Source organism: Crocuta crocuta, unplaced genomic scaffold, assembly GCF_008692635.1.
Source record: "Crocuta crocuta isolate KB4526 unplaced genomic scaffold, BGI_CrCroc_1.0 scaffold25, whole genome shotgun sequence".
Taxonomy (NCBI): Eukaryota; Metazoa; Chordata; class Mammalia; order Carnivora; family Hyaenidae; genus Crocuta; species Crocuta crocuta.
In genome coordinates this window covers 7,673,561-7,697,625 of record NW_027532015.1, presented here as the reverse complement: position 1 = coordinate 7,697,625, position 24,065 = coordinate 7,673,561, and the positions used below count along the sequence as shown (strand labels likewise).

The following is a 24,065-nucleotide window of genomic DNA, read 5'->3' as shown; positions in this document are numbered from 1 at the left end:
AACAACATATGTAAACTTATAATAAACATTAAAAAAAAATCTATGGTGTTATTACTGTGACAGATAGAATTAAGGAACTTTAAGGGCTATACACAATCTTATAGTTCATTTAAGCCAGTGCTTCTCAATGTTTTTATATTATCAACCCCAAGAAGGCCTTGTTAGATTCCCCACTCCCATGAAATTTTAATACCATGGGTATACTGTGTTTCTGTACTTTATAGTTGTGTTTTATACATAAAAAGGCTACATTTTTCCACTCCCCTCCCTAACTCTGCCTCACCAAAGAACCACTTATCACCTCCACTGAGAAGGTGTGGTCTAATGCTCTCAGGCTATGAGACATTAAATGACATGCTCAAAGTCACATGACATAGCCAAGATATTTTTCTATACTAAGTTATGATAATGCTCTTCATGCCCGGAGTTCTGAAGAATTGGTAGTAAATTTTTTCCAGCTGCTATACTTTGTGAGATTTTCTGCTTTATTTTTAGTGTATAAATTTTATTGGGTGTCTTCCCATTGTCAGGATCTGTGCTAATCTCTTCACATGCATTATTTTATTTAATCCACAAACCGTAGGAGATATGCTGCGTTTTTATCAACGCCGTGTTGATGACTAGACTGAAGCAAAGGGAAGTTAAGGAACACCCGAGATCACACAGCTTTTAAAAGCAGAACTGAGTCTGGTATCCGAACCTTTTTGACTGTGCAGACAGACTCTTACCTTCTTTAAGAATAATTTTGTTTTTCTTCCTTGTTATCAGAATGTCAGCTATTGCTGGTGACTGCTCTGTGTACCCGCCTCTCGGATCTGTCTGTGATTCCACTTACTGTTTCTTATCTGCGCTGAGTTTAGAAACCAGATCTGATTAACGATACAGGGGCCTCTGCTGATGAATAATGTAACTCTCTCCAGTATGTGGCCATTGTGCCCTCTGCAATGGTGGCTGAGAGGGTTTATCCAAGGGCTCTCCTCTTATCTCCCAGCCATACTATGTATATGTGTCATTGTCAGCCAAATTCGGAGAGGGAGGTGAGGGGTTATTATAGTTGCTCATGGAATACTGTCTTTGTGGCATAATGTGTGAGGTTTAATATCAGCTTTCAAAGGAAATGTTTTGTATGAATTGCAATTGGCCTAAGTAGTTTCGCCATTCACAGTTATAAGGCCTCATTCCCTTATCTACGATGCGAAAATCCAATATGCTCTGATAACAGAAAGCTTTGAATTGACATGAGGCTGTTTATTATAGTCTTTATTTATCCTGCTTAGTATAAATAGCCTTGTTCCTAGCTGCAGAAATATTAATGTGTTTGCTGCCTCAGACCCTTCTTGGGGGTAATATGTCATACAGATACTTTCATAATAATTTTTTATTGTACAGAAAATTCTTAATTCTGAAACACAACTGGCTCCCAATATGTTGGATTCTGCAAACAACAGGCCTGTTTCTAACATTTTTAACTAACTGACATATATTGATCACTGCTCCTTTCACCTGTGAAATTGTTTCCTCTTATCTGTCTTAATGGCAATTAACAAAAATTTTTTTAGTCTAAATTGAGATATAGTGATAATTGAAATGTGCCCATAGTAACTTTTGAACTATGGATGCCTGATTGGGGTCTCAAATGTTGTTTAGCCCCAGAGTGCCTATGTATATGTATATGTGTATTGTATGTGCATGCGTATGTATATATACACATATACTTGCATACATGCATACCCATACACACACATAGTCATCTAATTGAAATAATTGTAAATATACTTTATACTTTTGTGCTATATGGAATATCTTATACATCATTAATCATGATGTGGTGGGAAGATGAAAGATTCTCTGCAATGGGTCTCCTCTCTTTATGATCCATGAATATGCTGTCAGAGAGGTTGGAGGTGAGACTGAAAGAGATTTGGAGAGTATCACAGGTAATGTCAGAATCTGGGTTAGGTGGAGCAGAGAGCTTCCTGTGGGAACTTTAGTATTGCTGCGCAGAGATGACTGCCTATTTGTGGTTTATAGTAACAAACATAAAGGGAAGCTAGCCCTGTTATAGTGTTCTTTAGCCATGCTCATCTACTCAGGGGCAAGTAGAAAGAATACAGGTGGCACATAGGGAGCAGGGGAGGGGAAGGTGTTTGTAAAATAGTGGAGACGGAGATTGCTCTTAGTCCATAATCATCTGTAAGATGTCTCTTTCGCTGGGTGGTGCGGTCCCCCACTAGAGCCTGTGGCTTGGCAGGCAGATCTTGAATTGAATTTCAGACACTACTTAACCTATTGAGGTAGGAGCAACCCTTTTAACCAGTATGCAGTGACCATGGGCCTGGAGGTCAGTATATGAACATAATGTATAAATGCCTTGTGTTTTGAAAGAGTAGGATTTTGCCTGGAAGATTGGAGAAACAGTACTTTGCTGGAAGTGGCAGTGGAAAGCAGGGAAGAGGACCCTTATTCCAATTATTCACCCTGGAGCATATAGGATCTATGAGGAGAAATAAAAAACCTCATTATAAGTTTTCCAGAGGAATTGATGTTCCTAAGGAAACCAGTTTCATTTAAGATAAGTTGAAGGGGTTGATCTGTGGTCTGCTGATACAGAATAGATTTCTGGACATAACGGAAGAAGTGTTTAGGGGCAGATCAGGGAAGGTGCAGAGTAGTATTGGAGTTAAGTCCAATATTGGTTAGGTAATGAAGACTGGATATTTGGTAGTGATTTAGCGAAAAGTTAACAGGATGTGGTGATATAAATTCTGTCACGGAAATAGTTCTGTGGTCTTAGCTACTTACTTGCTGGCTGTGGCAGCCCCAAGGAGAGCAGCTCCTTTGGGTTGTACAAGGTCAATGGCAGGCATCATTGAGTGGGGGTAGGGCTACTGGGGGCTCCTTTCTTGAGCTTCCCAACTGGTATGGCATTAGCAGCTTACAATAGTCTCCTTAAATCCCATGGAGTGAATATTTCAGTGCTTGATGATGACCCAATCTCTATGTAACAAAGACTGGTCACCAAAAGACAATAGATTGTGGGGTATGTCTGTAGAGACTAATTCTTCATTAAATCAACTACATTTCCCAAAGTGTGCTTTAATACATTTTTTAGTGAAATGTTATTTTATTTACCAAAGAACAAAATTACCTTATGAAAATATCCATTGAAAAGCTTAAAGAATTGTTTCATTGTAAGTTTTCTACATGCCACTCAAACTACTGATGCCACTGTTTTCCTCTCAGAAGAGATAAATATATTTTAATCTCATGTAACTGTAAAGGTCACCTTTTATAGATAGCAGAATTTAGCAACACATAATCTATGGGTTTCTTAAGGTATTCTTTCCCATTAAAGTGAAAAAAGAGAGACATATTTAGTTGTATTCACTCTTTTGACCAGTTATAACCAGATGCACACTTGATTAATATATTTTGTAGCTTAATTTATCAAGCATTGTTTAACATCTTTAAAATAACATTTGAAAAGTCAGTTATATGGGTGGCCATGTTTTGTTAGGCTGCAAAATAAATAGAAGTTATTTTGTAGAATATCAACTGTTTTATAGCATAAATCTCTTCAAAAAGTTGAGTTTACCTTTTCAAAATCCCAGTTCCCTTGAATATAAACTATTATAAATCTGTTACCCTTGGATTCCTCAAATCTTTTACGAGAAGCTATTTATATGTTCAGTCTGTACCATTATTTGTCCCAAAGAATTCTGTAGCATCTTACTTCTGTTTGAAGTAAAAATTATTGTTTCTGCTAAAGTTACCCTTCTTCAAATATTGTTATCTTTTAGGATTTCAGCCTATCCTTTATTCTTTATGATTTATACGTTAAAAACTATTTTTAAAAAGATCTTCTCTGCCTTTGTCTAGTAGCCACAGTTCCTAAAAGTGAAATCCTGTTTTTTATTTTTTTATTTTTTTTTATTCCTATAATAGTGCCTCTGCCCCTGTATTCTCCCATTACACTTCTCAGAACCTCTTCTGGCTCTTCTGATCTTTTCCTGAGATGTAGCAAACCTGAACTGCTGGAGAATCGTAGACCAGTGCGAGTTGAGTGCCAATGTGCTCTTAAGAACTTGCACATGAGTTCTTTCCAACCTTTTTGCTGGTTGTATCACCATCAGTTACATTTCATGTACATGCAGTGATTCTTGATGAAGCTGGACGTGAGCTAGGGATGGGACAAGAATGGAGGATCTCTTTTATAATCTCTGTGTTGGGTTATGTAGTTTTAAAAGGACCTCTGGTGGGGCCCCTGGGTGACTCTGTCAGTTCAGGGCTAAATGTTTAACTCTTGATTTCAGCTCAGGTCATGATCTCAGGATTGTAGGATGGAGCCGCACATTGGGCTCTGTGATAAGTATGGAGCCTGCTTGGGATTCTTTCTCTCCCTCTCTCTGTTCCTCCCTGACGCATGTGCACACATGCACTCTCTCTCCCTCTCTTTCGAAATAAGTAAACATTTAAAAAATAAAATAAAAGGATCCCTGGAGACTCTGAAATAGGTCCTTGCCTCATCTAGTCCAGGCAAATTATTTTAAAGGAAAAAAAATTGGAGAGTTGAAGTGATTTATCTGAAGCCATGTAGGTAGTGAATGTCAGAGGTTAGAATTAGGTGATTTTCTGAGAGCAGTGCACTAATGGCATTAAAGTTTACATACATATGGATATGTTACATATTATGTGGCAAATAGCTAATGTATACATATGAATATTCTTAAAAATAAATGAAAATGACTCTGTAAAATTAAAACATTTGACTTCACCAAATTTTATAGTCATTAATTTGATATGAGTGTTAAGAGTTGCCTATTCATGGCCAATTAATTGCATATGTGTACTTCTTTATTTTATTTTATTTTTTGATTTATGGTACCTTAATGGCACAACCTTTATTTGGTTATTCATAATATTTTTCTCTGTTGATACTTTAAAAATTGAAAATATGGGCAGGGTTAGTGAAAGAGTAAACACCACCAATACTACCAACCACCCAGATTCTAGTGGATAACTTCTAAAATTTAAAAAGTAAGGAAATACATACATATGATTTAAAAATTAAAAGTACTTAAAGGTTTATTACAAAATATAATGGTTCTCTCACTGTTCACCATGACCCCCTCCTTAGGCGCAACTACTTTCTCTCCTTTTGGCTTCTCCTTGTGTCATTTTTACATTTCTGTATTCTAAATAAAGTGAGTATACTGTTATCTTCCAATCCATCAATATTAGGCATTGGCTATTGACATCCTATTCTGGTAAATATATAGGGCATAGCTTTCTCATGCCACTGTTCTCTTCCCTTCCTCATCACTGACATTTTTTCCACTTTATTTTTATTGTGGTAAAATACACATAACATAAAATGTACCATGTTAACCATTTTTAAATACATAGTTCAGTGGTATTAAATACTCATGCTGTTGTGCAGCTATTACCACCGACCATGCCCATAACTCTTTTCATCTTGCAGAGTGAAAACTCTGTGCTCATTAAACAGTAACTCCCGTTCTTTCTTTCCCCCATTCCTGGCCACCACCATTCTACTCTTTTTCTGTATGAATTTGACTAATCTAAATACCCCATGTAAGCAGAATCATACAGTACCTGTGTTTTTGTGACTAGCTTATTTCACTTAGTATACAATATGTTCAAGGTTTATCTGTGTTGTAGCATATGTAAGAATTTCTTTCCTTTTTAGGGCTGAATAATATTCTGTTGTATGTATACATCACATTTTACTAATCCATACATTGGTTGATGGACATTTGGGTTGCTTCTACATTTTACCTATTGTGAATAATGCTGCTATGAACGTGGGGGAAGCAAATAGCTTTCCAGGACACTGCTTTCAATTCTTTTGGGTGTGTCTACAAAAGCAGAATTGATAGACCATATGTTAATTCTATTTTTAATTTGCCGAGGTATTACCATACTGTTTTCCACAGTGTCTGTATCATCTCATTGCTGAATTTTTTTTATTCATATATTTTTAAAATTTTTTAGTGTTTATTTATTTTGAGAGAGAAAGAGTAAATGCCCAAGTTGGGGAGGGGCAGAGGGAGAGAGAATCTCAAGCAGGCCCTGCACTGTCAGTGCAGAGTCCAACCCGGGGCTTGAACTCATGAACCATGAGATCATGACCTTAGCCAAAACCAAGAGTGATTTGCTTAACAGATTAGGCCACCCAAGTGCCCCTCAATGCTGAAGTTTAGAGAAAAAGATATTCAGTGTTGACATTGTTATGTATGTCTAAATACCATTAACAGGCAAGCACTGAAGTTTACTATAATTTTGCTTTCTCACTGTTTTTTTATCTGAAATTAATAATTGTCTTGCTTTTATGTGCTTAGATTTCTTTGTATCTATTACTAATTCTTCCCACATTTTTCTATTTTTTAAAAAAATTTTTAATGTTTGTTTATTTTTGAGAGAGAGTGAGAAAGAGCATGTGAGCTGGGGAGGGGCAGAGTGAGAGGGAGACACAGAATCTGAAGCTGGCTCCAGGCTCTGAGCTGTCAGCACAGAGCCTGACGTGGGGTTTGAATTCACGAACCATGAGATCATGACCTGAGCTAAAGATGGACGCTTAACCGACTGAGCCACCCAGGCACACCCCTCTTCCCACTTTTTTCAATGGCCTGACAATATAATTTCCCACAAAGTCAACCACACTAAGCAGTCTATCACTTATTTTTTCTTAAAGACATTTCTTCTGTAGACATACTTTTTGGGCCATAATCCTGAGGATTTTCTGTGCTTTTCTCTTCATTTGGAATCCCTATTTTGTGGATCTAATGTAGGTTTGTTTGTGCATGTGTTTTTCTTTTCTCTTTTGGGTTATTTCCTTGTTTTGTCACAATGTATCCTTTGTTAGTTTTGTCAAGTTAAAAGAAAACAACATAGCCCTCATCTGACCCAATTCATCCACTGTCTCTTCTGAGATCTCTTTTCACCATTAGCACAAAGGCCTGTTTGCTTCTCCCTCTCTTGGCTTTCCTGTTCTCTGCTTCTTATATCTTTTTTTCTTGATTTATAATCTTCATTGTCTTTATTCTGTAAATACTTATTATAATACTGTAATAAGGACTCTAAGAAATATGGAGATACATAAGATTCCTTCTGCCCATGGTGAGTCTACAGAATGGAAGGACAGAAAACAAATCTATGTAATAGTCAAAGTAAAATTTAAGTGTGTTACAAGATCACAATCCAAAGGCTTTTCCAGGATACATGGTTTTTTTTTTGAGAGAGAGCTGCACAGTAGAGGAGAGAGATGGATGTGGGAGGAAGAAACAGAGCAAGAGAGTGAGAGCGAGAGAGAGAGAATATCTTAAACAGGCTTCACACTCAGCACAGAGCCCATGGGGCTCAATCCCATGATCCTGGGATCATGACCTGAGTTGAAATTAAGAGGCCGACACTCAATGGACTGAACCACCCAGGTGTCCCCATGTGATTACTTTCTCTATAAAGAGGAGTAGTGACTTTTTATGAACTCAAAGCACGGAAATCTAATTGGGTTGGGATGCTCTGAAGAAGGTGGTCCTTAACCCTGAAAGAATTGGTAGGATTTTGATAAGTGGCGGTGGTAGAAGGATGTTTTTATGTGGATATGAAGTTTTTGGGTGGACACGGTATTAAGAATATCCTGGAGAGAAAGGAGCATACCATGTTGATTTTTTTTTTTAAATTTTTTAAATGTTTTATTTATTTTTTTGAGAGAGACAGCATGAGCAGGGGAGGGTCAGAGGGAAAGGGAGACACAGAATCAGAAGCAGGCTCCAGGATCTGAGCTAGCTGTCAGCACAGAGCCTGACACAGGGCTCGAACCCACGAACCATGAGATCATGACCTGAGCCGAAGTCGGATGCTTATCTGACTGAGCCACCCAGGTGCCCCCATACCATGTTGATTCTGAACAGAGTTTGGAAAGAACTAGGGAATAAGTTAGAAAAGGGAATTAGTGACAGATTATGGAGGGCACTGAGTTTTAGGAAAAGCAATTTGGGTTTATTCTGTGGGCAGCCAAACACTGTTGGAAATTCTTTAGTAGGTAAATGCTCAGATGACATTGATGACTTTCTAGAGTGGCTGATGAATGGAAATGTAAAGCTTTCATGCCTGGCTTTTCCATGTAGCAGAAAGCATTTGAGATTCCCTCCATGTTTTTGCATCTATCAGTCGTTTATTGTTGAGTCGTATTCCATTGTGTGTATACATCACAGCTTATCTACTTACCACTTGATGATATTTGGGTGATTACCTGTTTGGGGCCATTATGAATAAAGCTGCCCCAAAGATTTACATATGGATTTTGTGTGGATATATGTTTCCATTTCTTTTGAGTAAATACTTAAGAGTAGGATTGCTGGATTGTTCTTGAGTACGTGGTTAACTTTATTTAAAAAAAAAAAACCTGCCAAACTGTTTTTCAATGACGGTACCATTTTACACTCCCATTTGCAATGTACGAGTTTGGCAGTTATTATACATGTTCACCAACACTTGGTATAGTCATTTTCTTAAAGCCATTCTAATGTCTCATTGTGGTTTGAATTTACATTTCTCTGATGGGTACTGATGATGAGTATGTGCTTCTTCTATGATGATCTCTGTTTAAATCTTTACCCATTCATTTAAGAATTTGTTTATTGATGTGTGAAGATTGATGTTCATTATAAATTCAAAGAATACAAAAAAGTACAAACAGGCAAGGAACCACCTTAAATCCCAGCACCTAGAAATAATTATTTTAATATTAACATTCCAAACATTTATCCTTTTTATCTAAATACACAGACAGTCCTGTATATAGGACAGATGGATGGATACATGATGTATGGATAGAGTAGTGGATGGGGTAGAAAATATATACAAATATAAATGAGGTTATGTTACAAATGCTGATTTCTTTATTGTTATATAGTTCATATACCATGAAATTAACCCTTTTTAAGTGTACAGTAAGTGCTTTTTAGTGTATTCATCATGTTGTGCAACTATAACAATACTCTTAATTTCAGAACATTTTATCACCCCAAAAAGAAATGCAATACCCATTAGCATTCAGTCCTCACTGCTTTCTTCTCTAGTCCTAGACAACAACTAATCTCTCTTTATTCTGTATGGATTTACCTCTTGTGGACATTTCATATAAATATGAATGGATTCACACAATATATAGCCTCTTATGTCTGGCTTCTTTCTCTTGCATGCTTTCAAGGTTGATACATGTTATAGCATGTATCAGGACTTCACTCTTTTTTATCCTTGAGTAATATTTCATGTATACTACATTTTATCTATCCATTTCTCTATTGATGGACATTTGGGTTGATTCTACTTTTTGACTGTCATAAATAATGATGCTATATGAAACTTTGAGAGCAAGTGTAGATATAGGTCTTCAGTTCCCTTGGGTTTAAACACTAAGGGGATAATTGTTAGTATTTTTTTTTTCTTATTATGGAGCTTTGAGATATAGAAAGTTTTAAAGGTTGAATTTACAGGAATGTATGTCTTTTCAAGTTTTAAATTTATTTTATTTATTTTGAAAGAGAGAGAGAGTGTGTGTATGGGCGATCACAAGTGAGGGAGGGAGAGAGAGAGAAAGAGAAACCCGAGTAGGCTCCACACAGTGCACAGCCCGATGCAGGGCTAACTCCCATGAATCATGACACCATGACCTGAGTTGGAACCGAGTCAGATGCTTAACCAACTGAGCCATCCAGTTGCCCCAGGAATGTATATCTCTTAAGTCATGCAACTCCATGATAGTTCTATGTATTAATTTTGACTTAATACTGAAGGGTTTATAGAAGCTTGATTTTCCAGTGTTTTCCAAATATAACATTATTAAATCAGCTTAAAGAACGAATTTGTATTTATCTGAGTTGTTTTAAAATATTTAAAGTAAGCTCTTAAAATTATTTTCATTTTATCATATTTCTTCAGATTTTACTGCTTCCTAGAATTCATTTAGTCACTTGCTGCATGAATATTTATTGATACTTCCTTTGAGTGTTAGGTGATATACTAAGGTATTGAAATAAAATATCAGGGAATAACTTAATATACAATTAGGAGTTATAAAATGGAGTCATGATTATTTTATGATATGGATGTTATTTTCTTAATATTTATATGTCTCTCTCCCTCTTCTCACTATTCACATTACTCCTTCCATTTAGAATTATTCCAGATGCACAGATAAATAAATGTCCCAGTTACATTAGGCACTTAAATAGAAAAGGTTCCCTGGAGGCTGTTACTGTGCTTTTCGGGGGGTGCACAGTCTGGACTGTCATGCCAGAAGTAATGGAGACGTGCGTGTCGTGTTGTTACTTGCAGCATTGCTGACAGACAGAGCGCCTTGGAAGCTGAGCTGAGGACAGTGCAGGCCTCTCGTAGGGATCTGGAGAACTTCCTAAAGTGGATACAAGAAGCAGAAACCACAGTGAACGTGCTTGCGGATGCCTCTCAGCGGGAGAATGCACTTCAGGACACGGTGTTGGCCAGGGAGCTCGGACAGCAGATGCAGGCAAGTGCGTGGGAAACTGCACCTGGGGTTTTTATTTTTACTGCGCTCTTTTGATCCAGCTACATGCAAATTTATTACCATTAAAAGGTGAGGTTGTTACCTAATTCTGTTATGAGATCCATGCTCCCTGCGTATAATTGGTTTCTGGAAATGAGATCTATAAATACTTTCACTTAATAATAGTGGAAAAACCTTTGTTTTATGGAAGTAATAATTGTTTATTTAGACTAACAGGCTCATAGCTGTTCTGTTTTTGTCATTTTAAGGCCTATTACACTTAGCCTTATTGAATCCTAAATTATAAGGGTATTTCCTTTTAATACGAGGTTGTTTCTTTTCTCCATTTATTATAAAGTACTTAATGTAAAAGCTGCAAAGTCTCTGTGGCTTAATTTACAACTAAGAACATTAGGCTTGGAGGTATTACTTTTATGTTTTTAGCTCGATATTATGATTGTATATGGAGTCCGAGGTTCAAATTTTTCTCCTTTATGAAACATGAAACAAACACAAATTCTTTCCTTTGCAAAAATTAATGAGAAATCTCATGTAGCATATCCGTATTTTTTCTCTGCCCCCAAGTACAACTGCTTCAGTGCCCTTGAATTGACCATCTTTGTATAGAATGACCTACTCTTGCCAATCACAGGCCTTCTCATTTAGGGCTTGGTTTAAAAACCTCTTTTAATGGAGAAGCCTCGTTGTCTGCCGCAATTTCACATCTGCTTATTTCTTTATGTCTTGTCATCCTCACATCATTTTGACAGTTATTATTTCTGATATGCTTGTGAACTCATGACTCCGTGTCATCTGAGGCATGTCCCTCTTGGCCCAGCTGATCACATGGCTCTTCAAGGGCAGACATTATGTTACTCCATCTTGTTGTCTACCTAGTGCCCTGCGTGCACATTCTAGGTAAATACTGACCGCTTCCTGTGGACCCTAACTTCACCAGTATGAGATGATGACCTTTTTGAGTTGTTAGAATTCTTTCCCCTTGAAACATCAGAATGTTTACAAATATATGAATCTGGTTACAGGGAACAGTAGCTTTCTGGGGATTGTTCTTATTCTTACAGATTTTCTCTATGTTTGAAATTATTTTCACTAAGATGTTATAAGACATTTTTTAAAAGCAACTTTTAGGACTAGACTTCTTTGTAACTTGCTCCCACGTGTAAAGACTGTTAGGGTGTTTTAATCGTTGCATACTACACTCGTGACTTGGTAATGAGGCTGACCAGACAAGTATTGAGGTTAAATATGTTCTTCTGTCTCACCATCTAGAATCACTATGAAAGAAAACACTATGCTTGTTATTTGATAAAATATTTAGCTATCATCTCTTTTTAAGGGGGTTTGAGAGGACTCTAACTGTAGGCAGATGCTAGAATATATTATTTTTTAAACAACTGGAAGCCTGACCTAGAAATGCTCACGGATGCTTACTTTATGTGATGATGTTAAACTCCGAAGATACTCGGAATGTGCATTTGAGGCAGCAACACTTTGTAGACAATGAGCAAAGGCAGGCTTGATGTGAAACTTGATGAGGAAAGTCAGCAAAACACAGACCTCTTTTAGAGGTTGATAATGCCTTTTGGCATCTCTTATCTTGGGATATATTCTTACCATAGCCAAAATTCTTCTCAGTGTTTAATGAATACTCAAAACTGAGGAAATAAATGTAAATGAAGATGCTTAAAATCTTTCTAAATAAAAATAACTAAGCCCAAGATTGCTTGTCTTCTGGCCACCAGCACCAAGAAAGAAAGCCTGCTGACTGTAATACTCAAGCACATTATTGCGTGTTTAGTAAATGCCTCTCGAAAATAATTTAATGTTGCTGAAATTAAATGTTGTGACTCCTAAGGAATATTAAAGAGGGGCATTTATTAAGAGCCTATTACAGTCTCTTGGCTTATCTAAAGATAAATACATGTATTTGGTTTTGGTTAGGGTATTTCCCACAATAGTAACTTGCATGATTTTTCATTGCCTTGCTCCTTTTGAAAATGATCTTCATTTTATTTTATTTTTTTAAAAATATTTTTATGTTCATTTATTTATTTTTGAGAGCGACAGAGAGAGAGAATGCATTAGTAGGGAAGGGGCTGAGGGAGACGCAGAATGTGAAGCAGGCCCCAGGCCTCAAGCTCTCAGCACAGAGCCTGATACAGGGCCTGAATTCATTGAACTCTGAGATCATGACCTGAGTTTGAGTCAGATGCTTAGCTGACTGAGCCATCCAGGTGCCCCAAAATGGTCTTCATTTTAAAACATTCTTTCCATTTTATTAAAGAAAATGCTGGGGCTTTATTTGTGGCATCTTATAAGTAGATGCGTGTGGAGACTTAGTGCCTTTGGCTTAGTATTCCTGAGACGAGAGAACTTAAATTATCCTTTGATTTTTGTACCAGTGACTCCTCCTCTTGTGGGAGTGAATAGAAAATAAAAATGCAAACTTGTTTGGGAGAGATGTTTGTTGAGGAAAATGAACGTACAAACAAAAGTGCCTGAAATTATAAAATAAATTTTCCGGTGACGTGGTGGTGGGAGTGGGCAATTTATGGGTGTGTGAAAAAAGATGAAATAAGGACCTTGGCACATGTGTGCCCTGTGCACAAAGGGTGTATGTAGAACTGCTTACGTGACAGTCGCTGTTTATACTTGCTTCGTGTCTCATGATAGCAGGATGCAGAGATACAGGAGTGTTTCAGAAGATGATGAAGTTTTTTCTGTATTCATTTTAAGGTCATTTTGGGGATAAATTTTGATAAACGATAGTTTAGAAGCACAATGGAGGATGAAGATGAATTTCTGGGAGTATGCTCTGATACATGCCATTTCTGTTAAGGATGGATGACCACTTGGATTTATGGATTTATGTTTCATTGCCTGGCTGCAAGACAGTAAGGCTTTACTCCTCAGCCGAGTTGGCAAGAGAAAACCCAGTCTTTCAGAGAGAGAAGCTCTGAGTTTCTGAGTGGTCCAGATCATAGAGGGTCTTCTTTGACTTGCTAAGTATTTTATATTTTGACCTGGTGGCAACAGGGGGAAGTCACTGAAGAGTGTTGAGCAAGAGGGTGATGCGGTGGGATTTGTGTTTTATAGGAATCTAGCTGATGGCATTGTGAGGAATGGATTTGAACTGGGCAAGATTGAAGTAGCACATGAGGTCTGTGAAGATAGTCTTGCAGCCGTCTGGTGAGAGGGGATTATGGCCAGAAATGAGGCAGTCCCAGGGGGAATAGACCTAATGACTTGATAGTATGGGTAGGTAGACAAAGGAGGAGATTGCCAGGTGGGATTAGACCTGAGATTGGGAACAGAAGGTAAGAGCAAGTCAAAACAGGGGTGCAAGCTGGTGTGGAATGCAAAGGAATGATCCATTTCATTTGGACTGTATTGAAATAACGTTTAGGGGTAACATCCAGGAGGAGAGTCCCCAGTATGCAGTCGTCGCTGTGATTTGTGTTTAGGTGAGGGAATTTGGCTAAAGTGCAGAAACCTTTTTCCCCTTTGGAATGAGAGCCTACTATTGGCTTCCCTATCCGTTTATTCGTTCAAATGCATTTATTCTGAATTTTCATGTCTACATTCTAGGATATTATTACCATTTTAATTATATTTCAAAATACAAGCTTTACATTTCGGCAGAAACCAATTCCTGGAGAAAATTCTGCTGTCCTGCTGCCTTTCTGGAGTGTTCTTAGAATACATAGGTGGCTGTTTTTGCTCTCACACAAGGTGTATTTGGGGATTATTATATTTTCGTCTCCTGTGTTCTCTTTCAGCCTAATTTTCATTCTCTCGTTCCATAGGTACAAACTTTGATAATTTAGATTGTTGCTGATCGTCCTTGGTACCCAGCTCCGTAGCCAGCATTGTGTTGGGGAGGTAGTGGTATTCCTCTGTTGTGCAAACTTTATCGCTGGTTCAGGGACAGGAATTACAACTTTGTATGTAGAGCAGCTTTATTGACTTATAATTCTACATTCCACACAACCCGTCTATTTAAAGTGTGCAGTTCAGTTGTTTTTAAGTGTAGAAGGTGTGCAACCATCACCACAATCAAATAGAACATTTTCATCATCTCAAAAAGAAACCACATATCACTTAGCTATCAATCCCCCGTTAGCAACTCTCTAACTCTCTACCCCTTAAATAATCACAAATCTTCTTTCTAGGTCTATATATTTGCCTGATAACTTAATATTTTGAATTACATCATTAATTGACTGCCTCTGCCGATTTCGGCTACGTATAGATACTTTGACGTTGTTAGCCTATCCAGAGGGAGGCAGTATAGGTTCTCAGTATAGACCTGCAGGGGAAAAAATATACAAGCAGAAGCAGAAAAATACACAAAAAACTGCTTGATAAACACAACTCTATAAGACCCACTATAGGACTTCCAATCATGCTAGAACATGAAGGACTGAGAAAGCAGATGAAGTAAAAGAAGAGAAACAAAAATTTCTATACTGTATTTCCTTTAAAGAATCATGACAACAGTAGAGAAATAGCAGCCTTACCTGGGTTATTAGTTTGAGCAGGACACTGATAATGAGAAACGTCTGGCTTCTATTTCTGGCTGTGCCCCTTGACCCAGCCATTTAATCATTCTGGGTGATTTTGCTCATTTCCTAAGAGTACTTTACCCCAATTGATATTTGTAATAGTATCCAAGCTGCAGTAGAAAACACATCTCCCATATACAGAGACATATAAAACCCCCAAATTCTATCCTGCATTTTTATATCATACAATCATGTTTTATATTTCTTACTCATAAAATTAAAACTGCTTTATGGCAAATAAAATGAGATCACAAAGATGCTGTCTAAGGAGAAATGTGGTAATTTAGAATGCTAGTAGTCAGTTACAGACTTTTAAAAAAAAATTATTAACTTTACTGTTTAATTAGAGAAGTCCTTAACCTAACATTAGAAATTCAGTTTCTAGTGGCTTTTCTCCTAGGCAGGCGTCAGAGAGCCCATGGATGACACTGCTTTTAGGATGCTGTAGGTAAAGCCACATACCCCCTGCAGGTATTTTTTGTTTCATTTTGTTTTAGCTGATCTTGTTCTGAGACCTGTCTGGAGGTGATTTATTAGCACTTAATGTATGGGCTGCTATCGTTAGAGTCAGGTAGGCTTCTGCTCTTCGCAAGATTTATCACAATGTCTATTCAGTCATCCCACAGAGCACAGCCAGAGCTGCATTTAGTCGGAGTGAACGCATCTCTCCTCAGAGTGAGTGAATGAATGCCACTCGATCTCTTAATATAAACTCGCTTCAAGGCATGCACCGTGGTGATGTGTTGAATCTCTGTTCCCAGGAGATGTCTGCTATGTATCTGCAGCTTTAATGTTTCACTTAATATCCTTTTTGGCTACAGAGCCAGAGCGCACTCCTCTCCAACAGCAGGCAGCGTTTGGCTCAACAACTTGCTCATTGTCTGGCCATGCCGAGCTGAGCAAGTACAGGCTGTGAGCATCTGCTGGGGGGCTTTCTTTGTGGCGTGTGTATGTGTTTTTGAAATTGAGAAGAAGTTGAAGGAATACCAGCCTCCTTTTGCTTAGCATCTAAACCCCTGTAATCTTTCAAATGCATTCCTGGAAACGAGCATGCTCAGAGAACTGGCAAATCATTGTCCAGTGACCGGGAGGAAATGATCATTGCTCTTCATTTATAATGCAAATTCTGAGGTGTCTCCAGAAGTGTGGTAAACTTAAAATGATGGCTGTGGTGAGAACATCTCTGCAGAAAGTTGTGGTTTTGTTACATCGTTTACAAAGGATGGCAGTTTCTTCTCCTCGGTATCAGAAGCTCTGTAAGGTAACTGAGTGCTTGAAAATGAGGATCTCGGGTGTCTGACAATTCTGTTTCTCAGGCTCTAAAAACTAACCTTTCAGGGTTCTTAGCAAGGAAAGATTCCTTTTCTTAGTGACGGATTGTAAGTGCTATTAAAGTGAATTGCTTCATTAAATTTTGTTTAGGAATCTAAAACAAGTATTGTTTCATGCATATTTTATTTTGCATTTGACAAGAACCTATCTTCTGAAAAGGGCTGATAAACTGGTGAAAATATAGCAAAACTATAGTCATTTAAGACCTGTTATCTCTGTGATACTTTGTAGGGTCTTAATATTGCATGCTATATTAATTTTGTGTGAATTTTAGTAAATGTAAAAGAACAGTTTAAAATAATCTTTCAGGAGATTACTTAAAAACTGTTTACCCCTTTAGAGCTAATTGGTTTTTTTTCCATTAAAAAAAATTAAGCACATTTTAGAAACTCCTAGACTGAATCTCAGCATAAAATGTCCCCTATATTCTTGAATCTTCATATGCCATAGTTAAACTTGAAGAACTTAATTTTATTTGAACAGGTGGATTAAGTACACTTTCAGGAGGCAACTTGTTTGACAGTTATAGATTTCAAATACTACGTCATCCTAACCATAAACCATTGAATGAGCTCCTGTATTTTAAAAAAAAAAAAAGTTAGCTCTTGTATTTTTTATCATCATTTTGTTTGATTTATACCAGGTTCACAGTGCCTCATTACTTTTGTCAAAAACTCGAGCAGTTTGATCACAAGGAAGGAATTCTACCAGGAATGTTAAAGCAATTTATACCGCATTCTTCCTTCATATCATGCTCTGCGTACCCTTCTCAAGAATATCTTGTTGCCCTGTTAGCTGCCCAAACTCGTTTGGAACTGGAACAACCATCTCTAAGACAATATTACTTTTCTGACGTTACAAAATAAGACAAACTGCATATTATATAGCAGTGCATTGTGAGGGGAGGGAGTAGTATTGTATTAACTTTATCATATATTTCTATCTTTTTACAGCTTGGCCAATTAAATGCATTTCTGTCTAGAAACTTTTTTTTGTTTTAAAGTTATAGGGGACAGATGAGTAGTGTGACATTCTTTACAGAAATACTTAAAAATATGTTCATTTGCATTAAGAAGTTAATTAACACTTAATAAAAGTTAATAATTATTTTAGTTATAAAAACCCCTAATTATTTCAATGTGTTGTGTTTTGGTTGCCTTTAGATCATGACTTTATTCTGGTATAAACACTTTATGTATTTCAGGGACAGTTTTGTATTTCAGTTTTGATGACAGAATAAAAACTCATTCACTAATGCATGTTATTTTACCTCTTTATCTATAATTGTGAATATATAAATTCTTTTTGTATTAGCTGGGCAATTTTTCAGATCCATTTGTACGCACACTTTCACAAAATCAGATACTTTTCTCAGGTCATGTGACCCAACTATTTAGTCAGAGGCAGGAAACAGTAGAAGTTCAGATATTAGAGAACTTTACTTAGTTTCATGATTATACCCCAAATATGCACAAGTTCAACTACTGAAGTCGTTGGGTAAGTTATTCCCATGAGAAGTACTCTTTGGACAGATTTCTTGAGACATATAATTCCCTCAAGGAAACATTAAAATTTAAATGTTTAGAATGAATGCTACTCTTTAATTTTAGAAAATTAAACCTTGTATTATTTGCAGTTGAAATGTTATCTTCCACATTTCTTTCCTCAGATGCAAAATTGACAACTGCCGAGATCATGAAATGAGAAATATGCAATTCCAGTACTTTCCAGCAGGTGTCAATATAAGGCAGTGATATATGAGATTTTGGCTAAGCAACTGAAAGATCAGAATAGGAAGTGGCCAAAGTGCCATGCAAAAACCAGATAGTAACAGATATTATTTATTTGCTTGGCTGTGTTTTGAAAATTGATTTTAGTTACTGAGTTGTATTAACTTAGATGGTATAAATAAAAGTTTTAGTTGCCGAGCTAAATATTTATTAACAGTTGCTATTGCAAATATTGACATAGGTAGCTATCTACTTATAGAAAATGAAAATGCATACTTGTATTATAATTATCAGTAGTCTGTGTGTACTCCTTCAAGGTTTAAACAAGTTTGGTATTTATTTGCTTTACGACACTTTAAATTCTTTCCCCCTTAAATTGTCAATGTTATAATGACTGTCTCTCCCTATACCTCCTACGTTCTCTAAATTTAGTTTCTTAGAAAGGAAATGCTGTTAAGTTTTCAGTGTTTCTTCATTAAAATGTAGAGGTCTCTTGTAAATACATTTACAGACCTAAGTGAATGAGAAAAAGAAGTGTTGTGTAATCTAAAGGAGATGTGACTCTTAAATTCATATTGGCATTTTGAAATCCAGTATCAGCTAATATTCTTACCTTTTTTTTAAAGTTTTTTTTTTTTAGGATCTCTCTTTTTTCATATTATATGGAAATTTGGTCTTTTACCAAAATTTCCTCTGTGATACCTTGTCTTTGCTTATTTTCATACTTCTTCTGAGTGTCAGAAAATAGTTCATGTGTTACACATTTGGGAATTTGTGTTGAATATTCTCATTTTGTGTGTCTTCCTCTATGTTTTGAAGGGGGGTGTCATAGAAGGAGGCACTTGGAATTCATGGCTGTCAGAGTTAAAATATGCTTTTCCTCCTCTTCACCTATTTACGCATTGACTTGTGTTTTTGTCTTTGAAAATATTTCTTCCTTATGATACAGCCCATAAAATTTGGGCAAGAAACTGAAACAGAAGTGTTGTTTATTTGGAGATATAATTAGCAGCAATGAAATTGCCCTGATGACCTAAAATCACCTCATGCTGGATGCTAATTCTTCCAGATTTGGTTTTGATTGCTTAGCTCCTTTAAAATATTAATAGAGCACAGCAAAAACAGAACTGAATATAGGTGATTAAAAAACAAAATTTGTTTTCATTGTTATCTGGTTATTTGAGGAAATTTTATCGTTAAATCTTTATATTTAAATATTAAAAGCTGGAAGGGAATTTTGTAAGTCCTATTTTCTTCCTTAATGCCAATTTTCATAAAATGTTTATTAATTGCAGTATGGTGAAATCAGCTTTTTTTTTTTTGATAAACCAGATGGAGATGTGCACCATTATAGAAAACTGAGAAAAAAAAAAACAAAATTAGTGTTATAAATTGAATTTCTCATGACTTACGCATTAAAAAATTTTCCATTTAAGTAATATAACTTCTATTTACCTGCATATGTATATAAACCACTTTGGCATAATTATATGGCTTTAATCATCTGAAAACGTTTTTGATCATGTAGTCCTATCAGTAAAAACATTTTAAACACACATATATATGCATAAATATATATTCTTTTAAAATTGTACACATGTGCCATGGGAAAATCACATATTAAATATGAGTAGAGTGTAATTGTTTTCTTCCTTTCTGCTGTTCTCTTCCTGCACCCCAGTTGGTTGTCCTTTTCTCCTTCATGCACATACCATTTTGGTGACCGTCGATTTAGTGAAACAGGAGCTGTTTCTAGCCTTGCCATATGTGGCACTCAGGCCTTCACAGTGGTGCTGATCTTAAGGTCCTCCCTGGGAAACCATGTCTTCTGTGGTTTCAGAGCTGTCGATGAGTACTCTGAAAATTAGAGACCAGAAGATCTTGCCCAGCAAATCTGGATTGCCCAGCTGACCAGTGAGGCCTACAGAAGTCTTGCTCTGTGTATGTGTGTTTGCATGTAGACAACATAGAACTCTGTGGAGGGTTACGCTGTCACCAGGCAAGGATGTATGACCACAAAGGCACGAAGTCTCTGAACAGAGTTTCAGATTCACTGACAAAGTACATCCACATCCCATTTTCATATACGTATGTGGCTTCCCTTTATTTAGAGGTAGTTAAGATTGAGCATGTGTTTTTAAGAAGATGTGGAATGGAATGGTGTGTTTTCAAATGATTTGCACCCCACAAAGTTAAGTGTTATGTTTTTTATTCCCAAACATTTCCGCACCTTTATTTTATTTTAGTTTTTTCAGGTGGGAAACTACTGGCCTTCGGTAATCCAATCTTCATGTGTTTTAGGGTGATGGCACTTTTGCTCTGTCATGATCTGAATGTTGAGATGTAGGTATTGTAAGGTCAGCTCTCAGTCGTCATAATCATATCATACACACGATCGTTTGGACCGTAGAAGAGGTCAGAGTCATGGTTTCTAGCCTCAAGGTAAAACTCCAGTTGATCAGATGAGTATTGGCTCTTTTTGGTTTTATGAGAAATTCTCGGTTTGGTTACTTCAGAAAATTTGTGAAGGCTGAAGTTTAATGGGGGGGAAATGCTATACATGGAAGCATTTGCCTACATCTAACCCATCATTATTGATGCATTAGGCATGTTGCCTCCTAGCTCTATGGACCCTGGGCAGATTACCTCCCTTACTCTCTGTCTATTTCTGCACTCTTTCAGAAGGCTGAGATTATAGACGAAAGTAAGGTGGGTCTGCAGAGACAATACTTACATCCCTATGTGTCATCAGATATTTCCTGTGGCTTCCAAAAGCAGCTGCATGAGTTTTAGATGATTCTCTGATCTCTGTGTTGCCATAGCTCCCCAAGTCAAGGTGTATATCAAAATCATTTAAAAATATCGTTATCTAACTTTTTGTTAACCAGAAACTCGTGTATTAATGACTTTTAGCTAGAAAGAAGATAATTAAGTATGATGTAATGCTTTGTTGATTAAGGAAAATATAATTAGAACCACTCCATAAGATTGCATTTTAAATTGTTCCTTAATAGCCAAAGTATCATTATTTGTATAAGTCTAGATCTGTGATCTATAAATCAAGGATAAAGTCATTCTGACAGATTTTAACCAGCATCTTAGATATGGATAAAAGTTGTCCCTTTATTTTTAGAGTAGCATTTGATAATTGTAACTAAAATTTTGATGATTTACCTTTACAGTTTATTAAATTTCAAGGGGAAATTTCCTAGCTGAACGTACTGCTAGATTTTAAATGTACAGACATTATCCACTCCCTCTTACTAGTGACTTTGATCACTGCCAGCTTCTCTTGGTATATTTGGTAGTTTATTTTTAGCTCCCTAAAATAAGCAATTAGTAGAACTCTTACCACAGAGATAGAAGAATATAGAAAATTCATGTTATGGTAGCTTTCTCAGTTTCACAAAGTTTATTCATTTCTGGGAAAGGTAAATGAGTCCAAATAATTGAAATTAGAAAGCGTATGAAGTGCATCAGAGGGTTTCTTTTCATTTTTCTTCTAGTTTGTTCAGTTCTATGGAATTGTAGAAGATTAATTTATAACAAAGCTCACTTATAAAAGCAGACAGAGCCTTTTAATGCTCAATAAATAATAGGCTGATATGATAAAAGTATGCCTTGATAAAGCCTAAGCAAGAATTTTGGAAAAGTATCAAATGGAAGAAGGCATTGTACTGTTTTCACAATAGACTATTTTACTTTTGCTTTAAGAAAATTGAAAGGAAAATGGTCAAATACAGCAATAAAATAACTGCAAGCTTTCATGACTGAAAAAAGTCTTGTTACTATGGATATAATTTCTTTTCATTTTTCAAGTGTTTGAGTTTACCGTGTGTTTTCTCCTACTTCATCATTAATACATATGGTGCTGATTAATACTTATATTATTATTTATCCTTAAGAGATAAGTAGGAAAGAAAGAATCATTTTTTTCCCCATTTAGCTAATGGAGAAATGGAATTTGTAAGTTGACAGGTTAAGGAACATGTCAATAATTGCTCAGCTACTGTGTGGCACAACCTGACCTAAACGTAGGTTGTCTGAATCTCGTGTCTCTTTACACTTCCTTGCAGATAGTTTTAGGGATTATACTGAGCTAAACTGAGCAATGCACTAGAGAAGGTTTAAAAAGAGAAATCACATTAATTAAGTAGTAGATACTATTTTATTTTACATTATCTTCCTCTGCATTTCATTTTCTAAAGAAATGTAGCCTACCTTTAAGATGCAAGGAGATGTTGGAGACTATCTGAGTCACCCGTTTCATTCTATAGATGATGAGACAGATCATCTATAATGGATATTTTATTGCTGCTAGTTTTGTGGGATGGAGATGTACTTGTTTTCTAAAAGTTTAAACCTAATGAAATATGCTGTTTTCAAAATGACTTTGATATTTGAGATCTGGCTATATAACTTTAAAAGAACAAAGATTTTGTTCTAATTTAAACTTATACATTGGATACTCTTTTAATGGGCTTATTTTTCAGTTTTATAAAAATGGATTGGTTCATTTTAATGCAAATTAAAAGTTGGTTCTGGTTTTTGATTCATAATTTAGTTTGGTTTGAGTCTCAATACACAAGTATTGAATTATGTATTCACTGAAACTAATTCTCTATACTCAAATGTAGTTTTTTTATCATTATATTTAAAAACACATAATAGCTCCTTAAAAGAATAAATTGAATATAGCCAACTGATTTTCTAGACTGGGTCTTTTCTAATAAGAAATTTATGTGCGTTTTTTTGGTGTGTTTTGTTTTTTGTTTGTTTAGCAATTCAACTCAAAGATCAGGTACTGGGTGGCTGTCCTGTGCCAAGGTACATGTTAAGCAGCATAAGCATAAAATGCTATATTGTATTTTCCATGTAAAAGAAGGAAGTTCAGATAACTCGTTCGGAGGAATTTAAATGGTTAAGACTATTCATGCCAGTCTAGAGGTAGACTGTGTGTATTCAAATAATCCTGGCCTTACCACTTACCAGCAATGTGACCTTGGGCAAATCATTTAACATCTCTGTGTCTCAGCTTCCTTTCAGAAAACGGAGTTAGAATTCATTTCTCTCACACTCTCAGCCTTTTTCTCCCCTCTCTCAAAGGGTTGTGAGAATTTTAAAAAGTTAATATTTATAAAATGATTAAACAGAGCCTGGCACATAATAAATACCATATATGTTGGTTAGTCTTGTTACAGAGTGGGTTATTATCACTGTTATTATGATTATTCTCACACGTTGGCTGTATGTGGATCGTATGAGATGGTCCATGTGATGTGGCGCCTACCATAGGGCCTTCGACTTAGAGATTCTCTAATGTTTCGTGGGTGTGGGGGTATTGCCATTATCCTTGTTATTTTTATCCCTAAGAGAACCCTTAGATTTTAACAGAGGGTTAACACTGCAAAGGCTCAGGGAACTTTTCCAAAGGATTCATGCCCCTTTGGGTCTGAGATGCAACTTCCACCATCCTTGCTTTTAACAGTGGAGCAAGAAAAGAAAATCTTGGAAGTTTTTCCATTTCGTATTTTCTCTGTTTGAGACTCATCTTGAAGACATGTAAGAAAAAGCTTCCCTTGACCACAGAGCTTATGACAGAAGCTCTTGCAGGAGGAGTATTCCTCAGTTTAGGGGGGAGGGCTCCTCTAGATTATTGATTAGGCTCCTGGATAGCACTCAAGAATCTAGGTAAGCCATAGTGAAACTGATGTAGTCACCATTTACGTGGAACATCACATTTGGAGGAGGTCCTATTCCATTACCAGAAACTGAACAGAGCAAAGGAGTTATTGTTACTATGACTGACACAGGAGGAAAAACAAACATGTTGGCTTAGAAGAGAATGGAAAGAAACGTGGAACCTCT

The 24,065-nt window shown here is 36.4% G+C and overlaps 1 protein-coding gene across 3 annotated transcripts in view; it reads left to right on the top strand.

Annotated features, from left to right (window-relative positions):
* UTRN (utrophin) overlaps positions 1–24,065 on the top strand; it is a 563,065-nt gene that overhangs the window by 316,786 nt on the left and 222,214 nt on the right. For all 3 annotated transcript variants that reach the window (XM_077776104.1, XM_077776105.1, XM_077776103.1), the window contains one exon: positions 10,363–10,552. In XM_077776104.1, the coding sequence (XP_077632230.1) occupies positions 10,363–10,552 (190 nt within the window). The remainder of the gene's footprint in view (positions 1–10,362; positions 10,553–24,065) is intronic.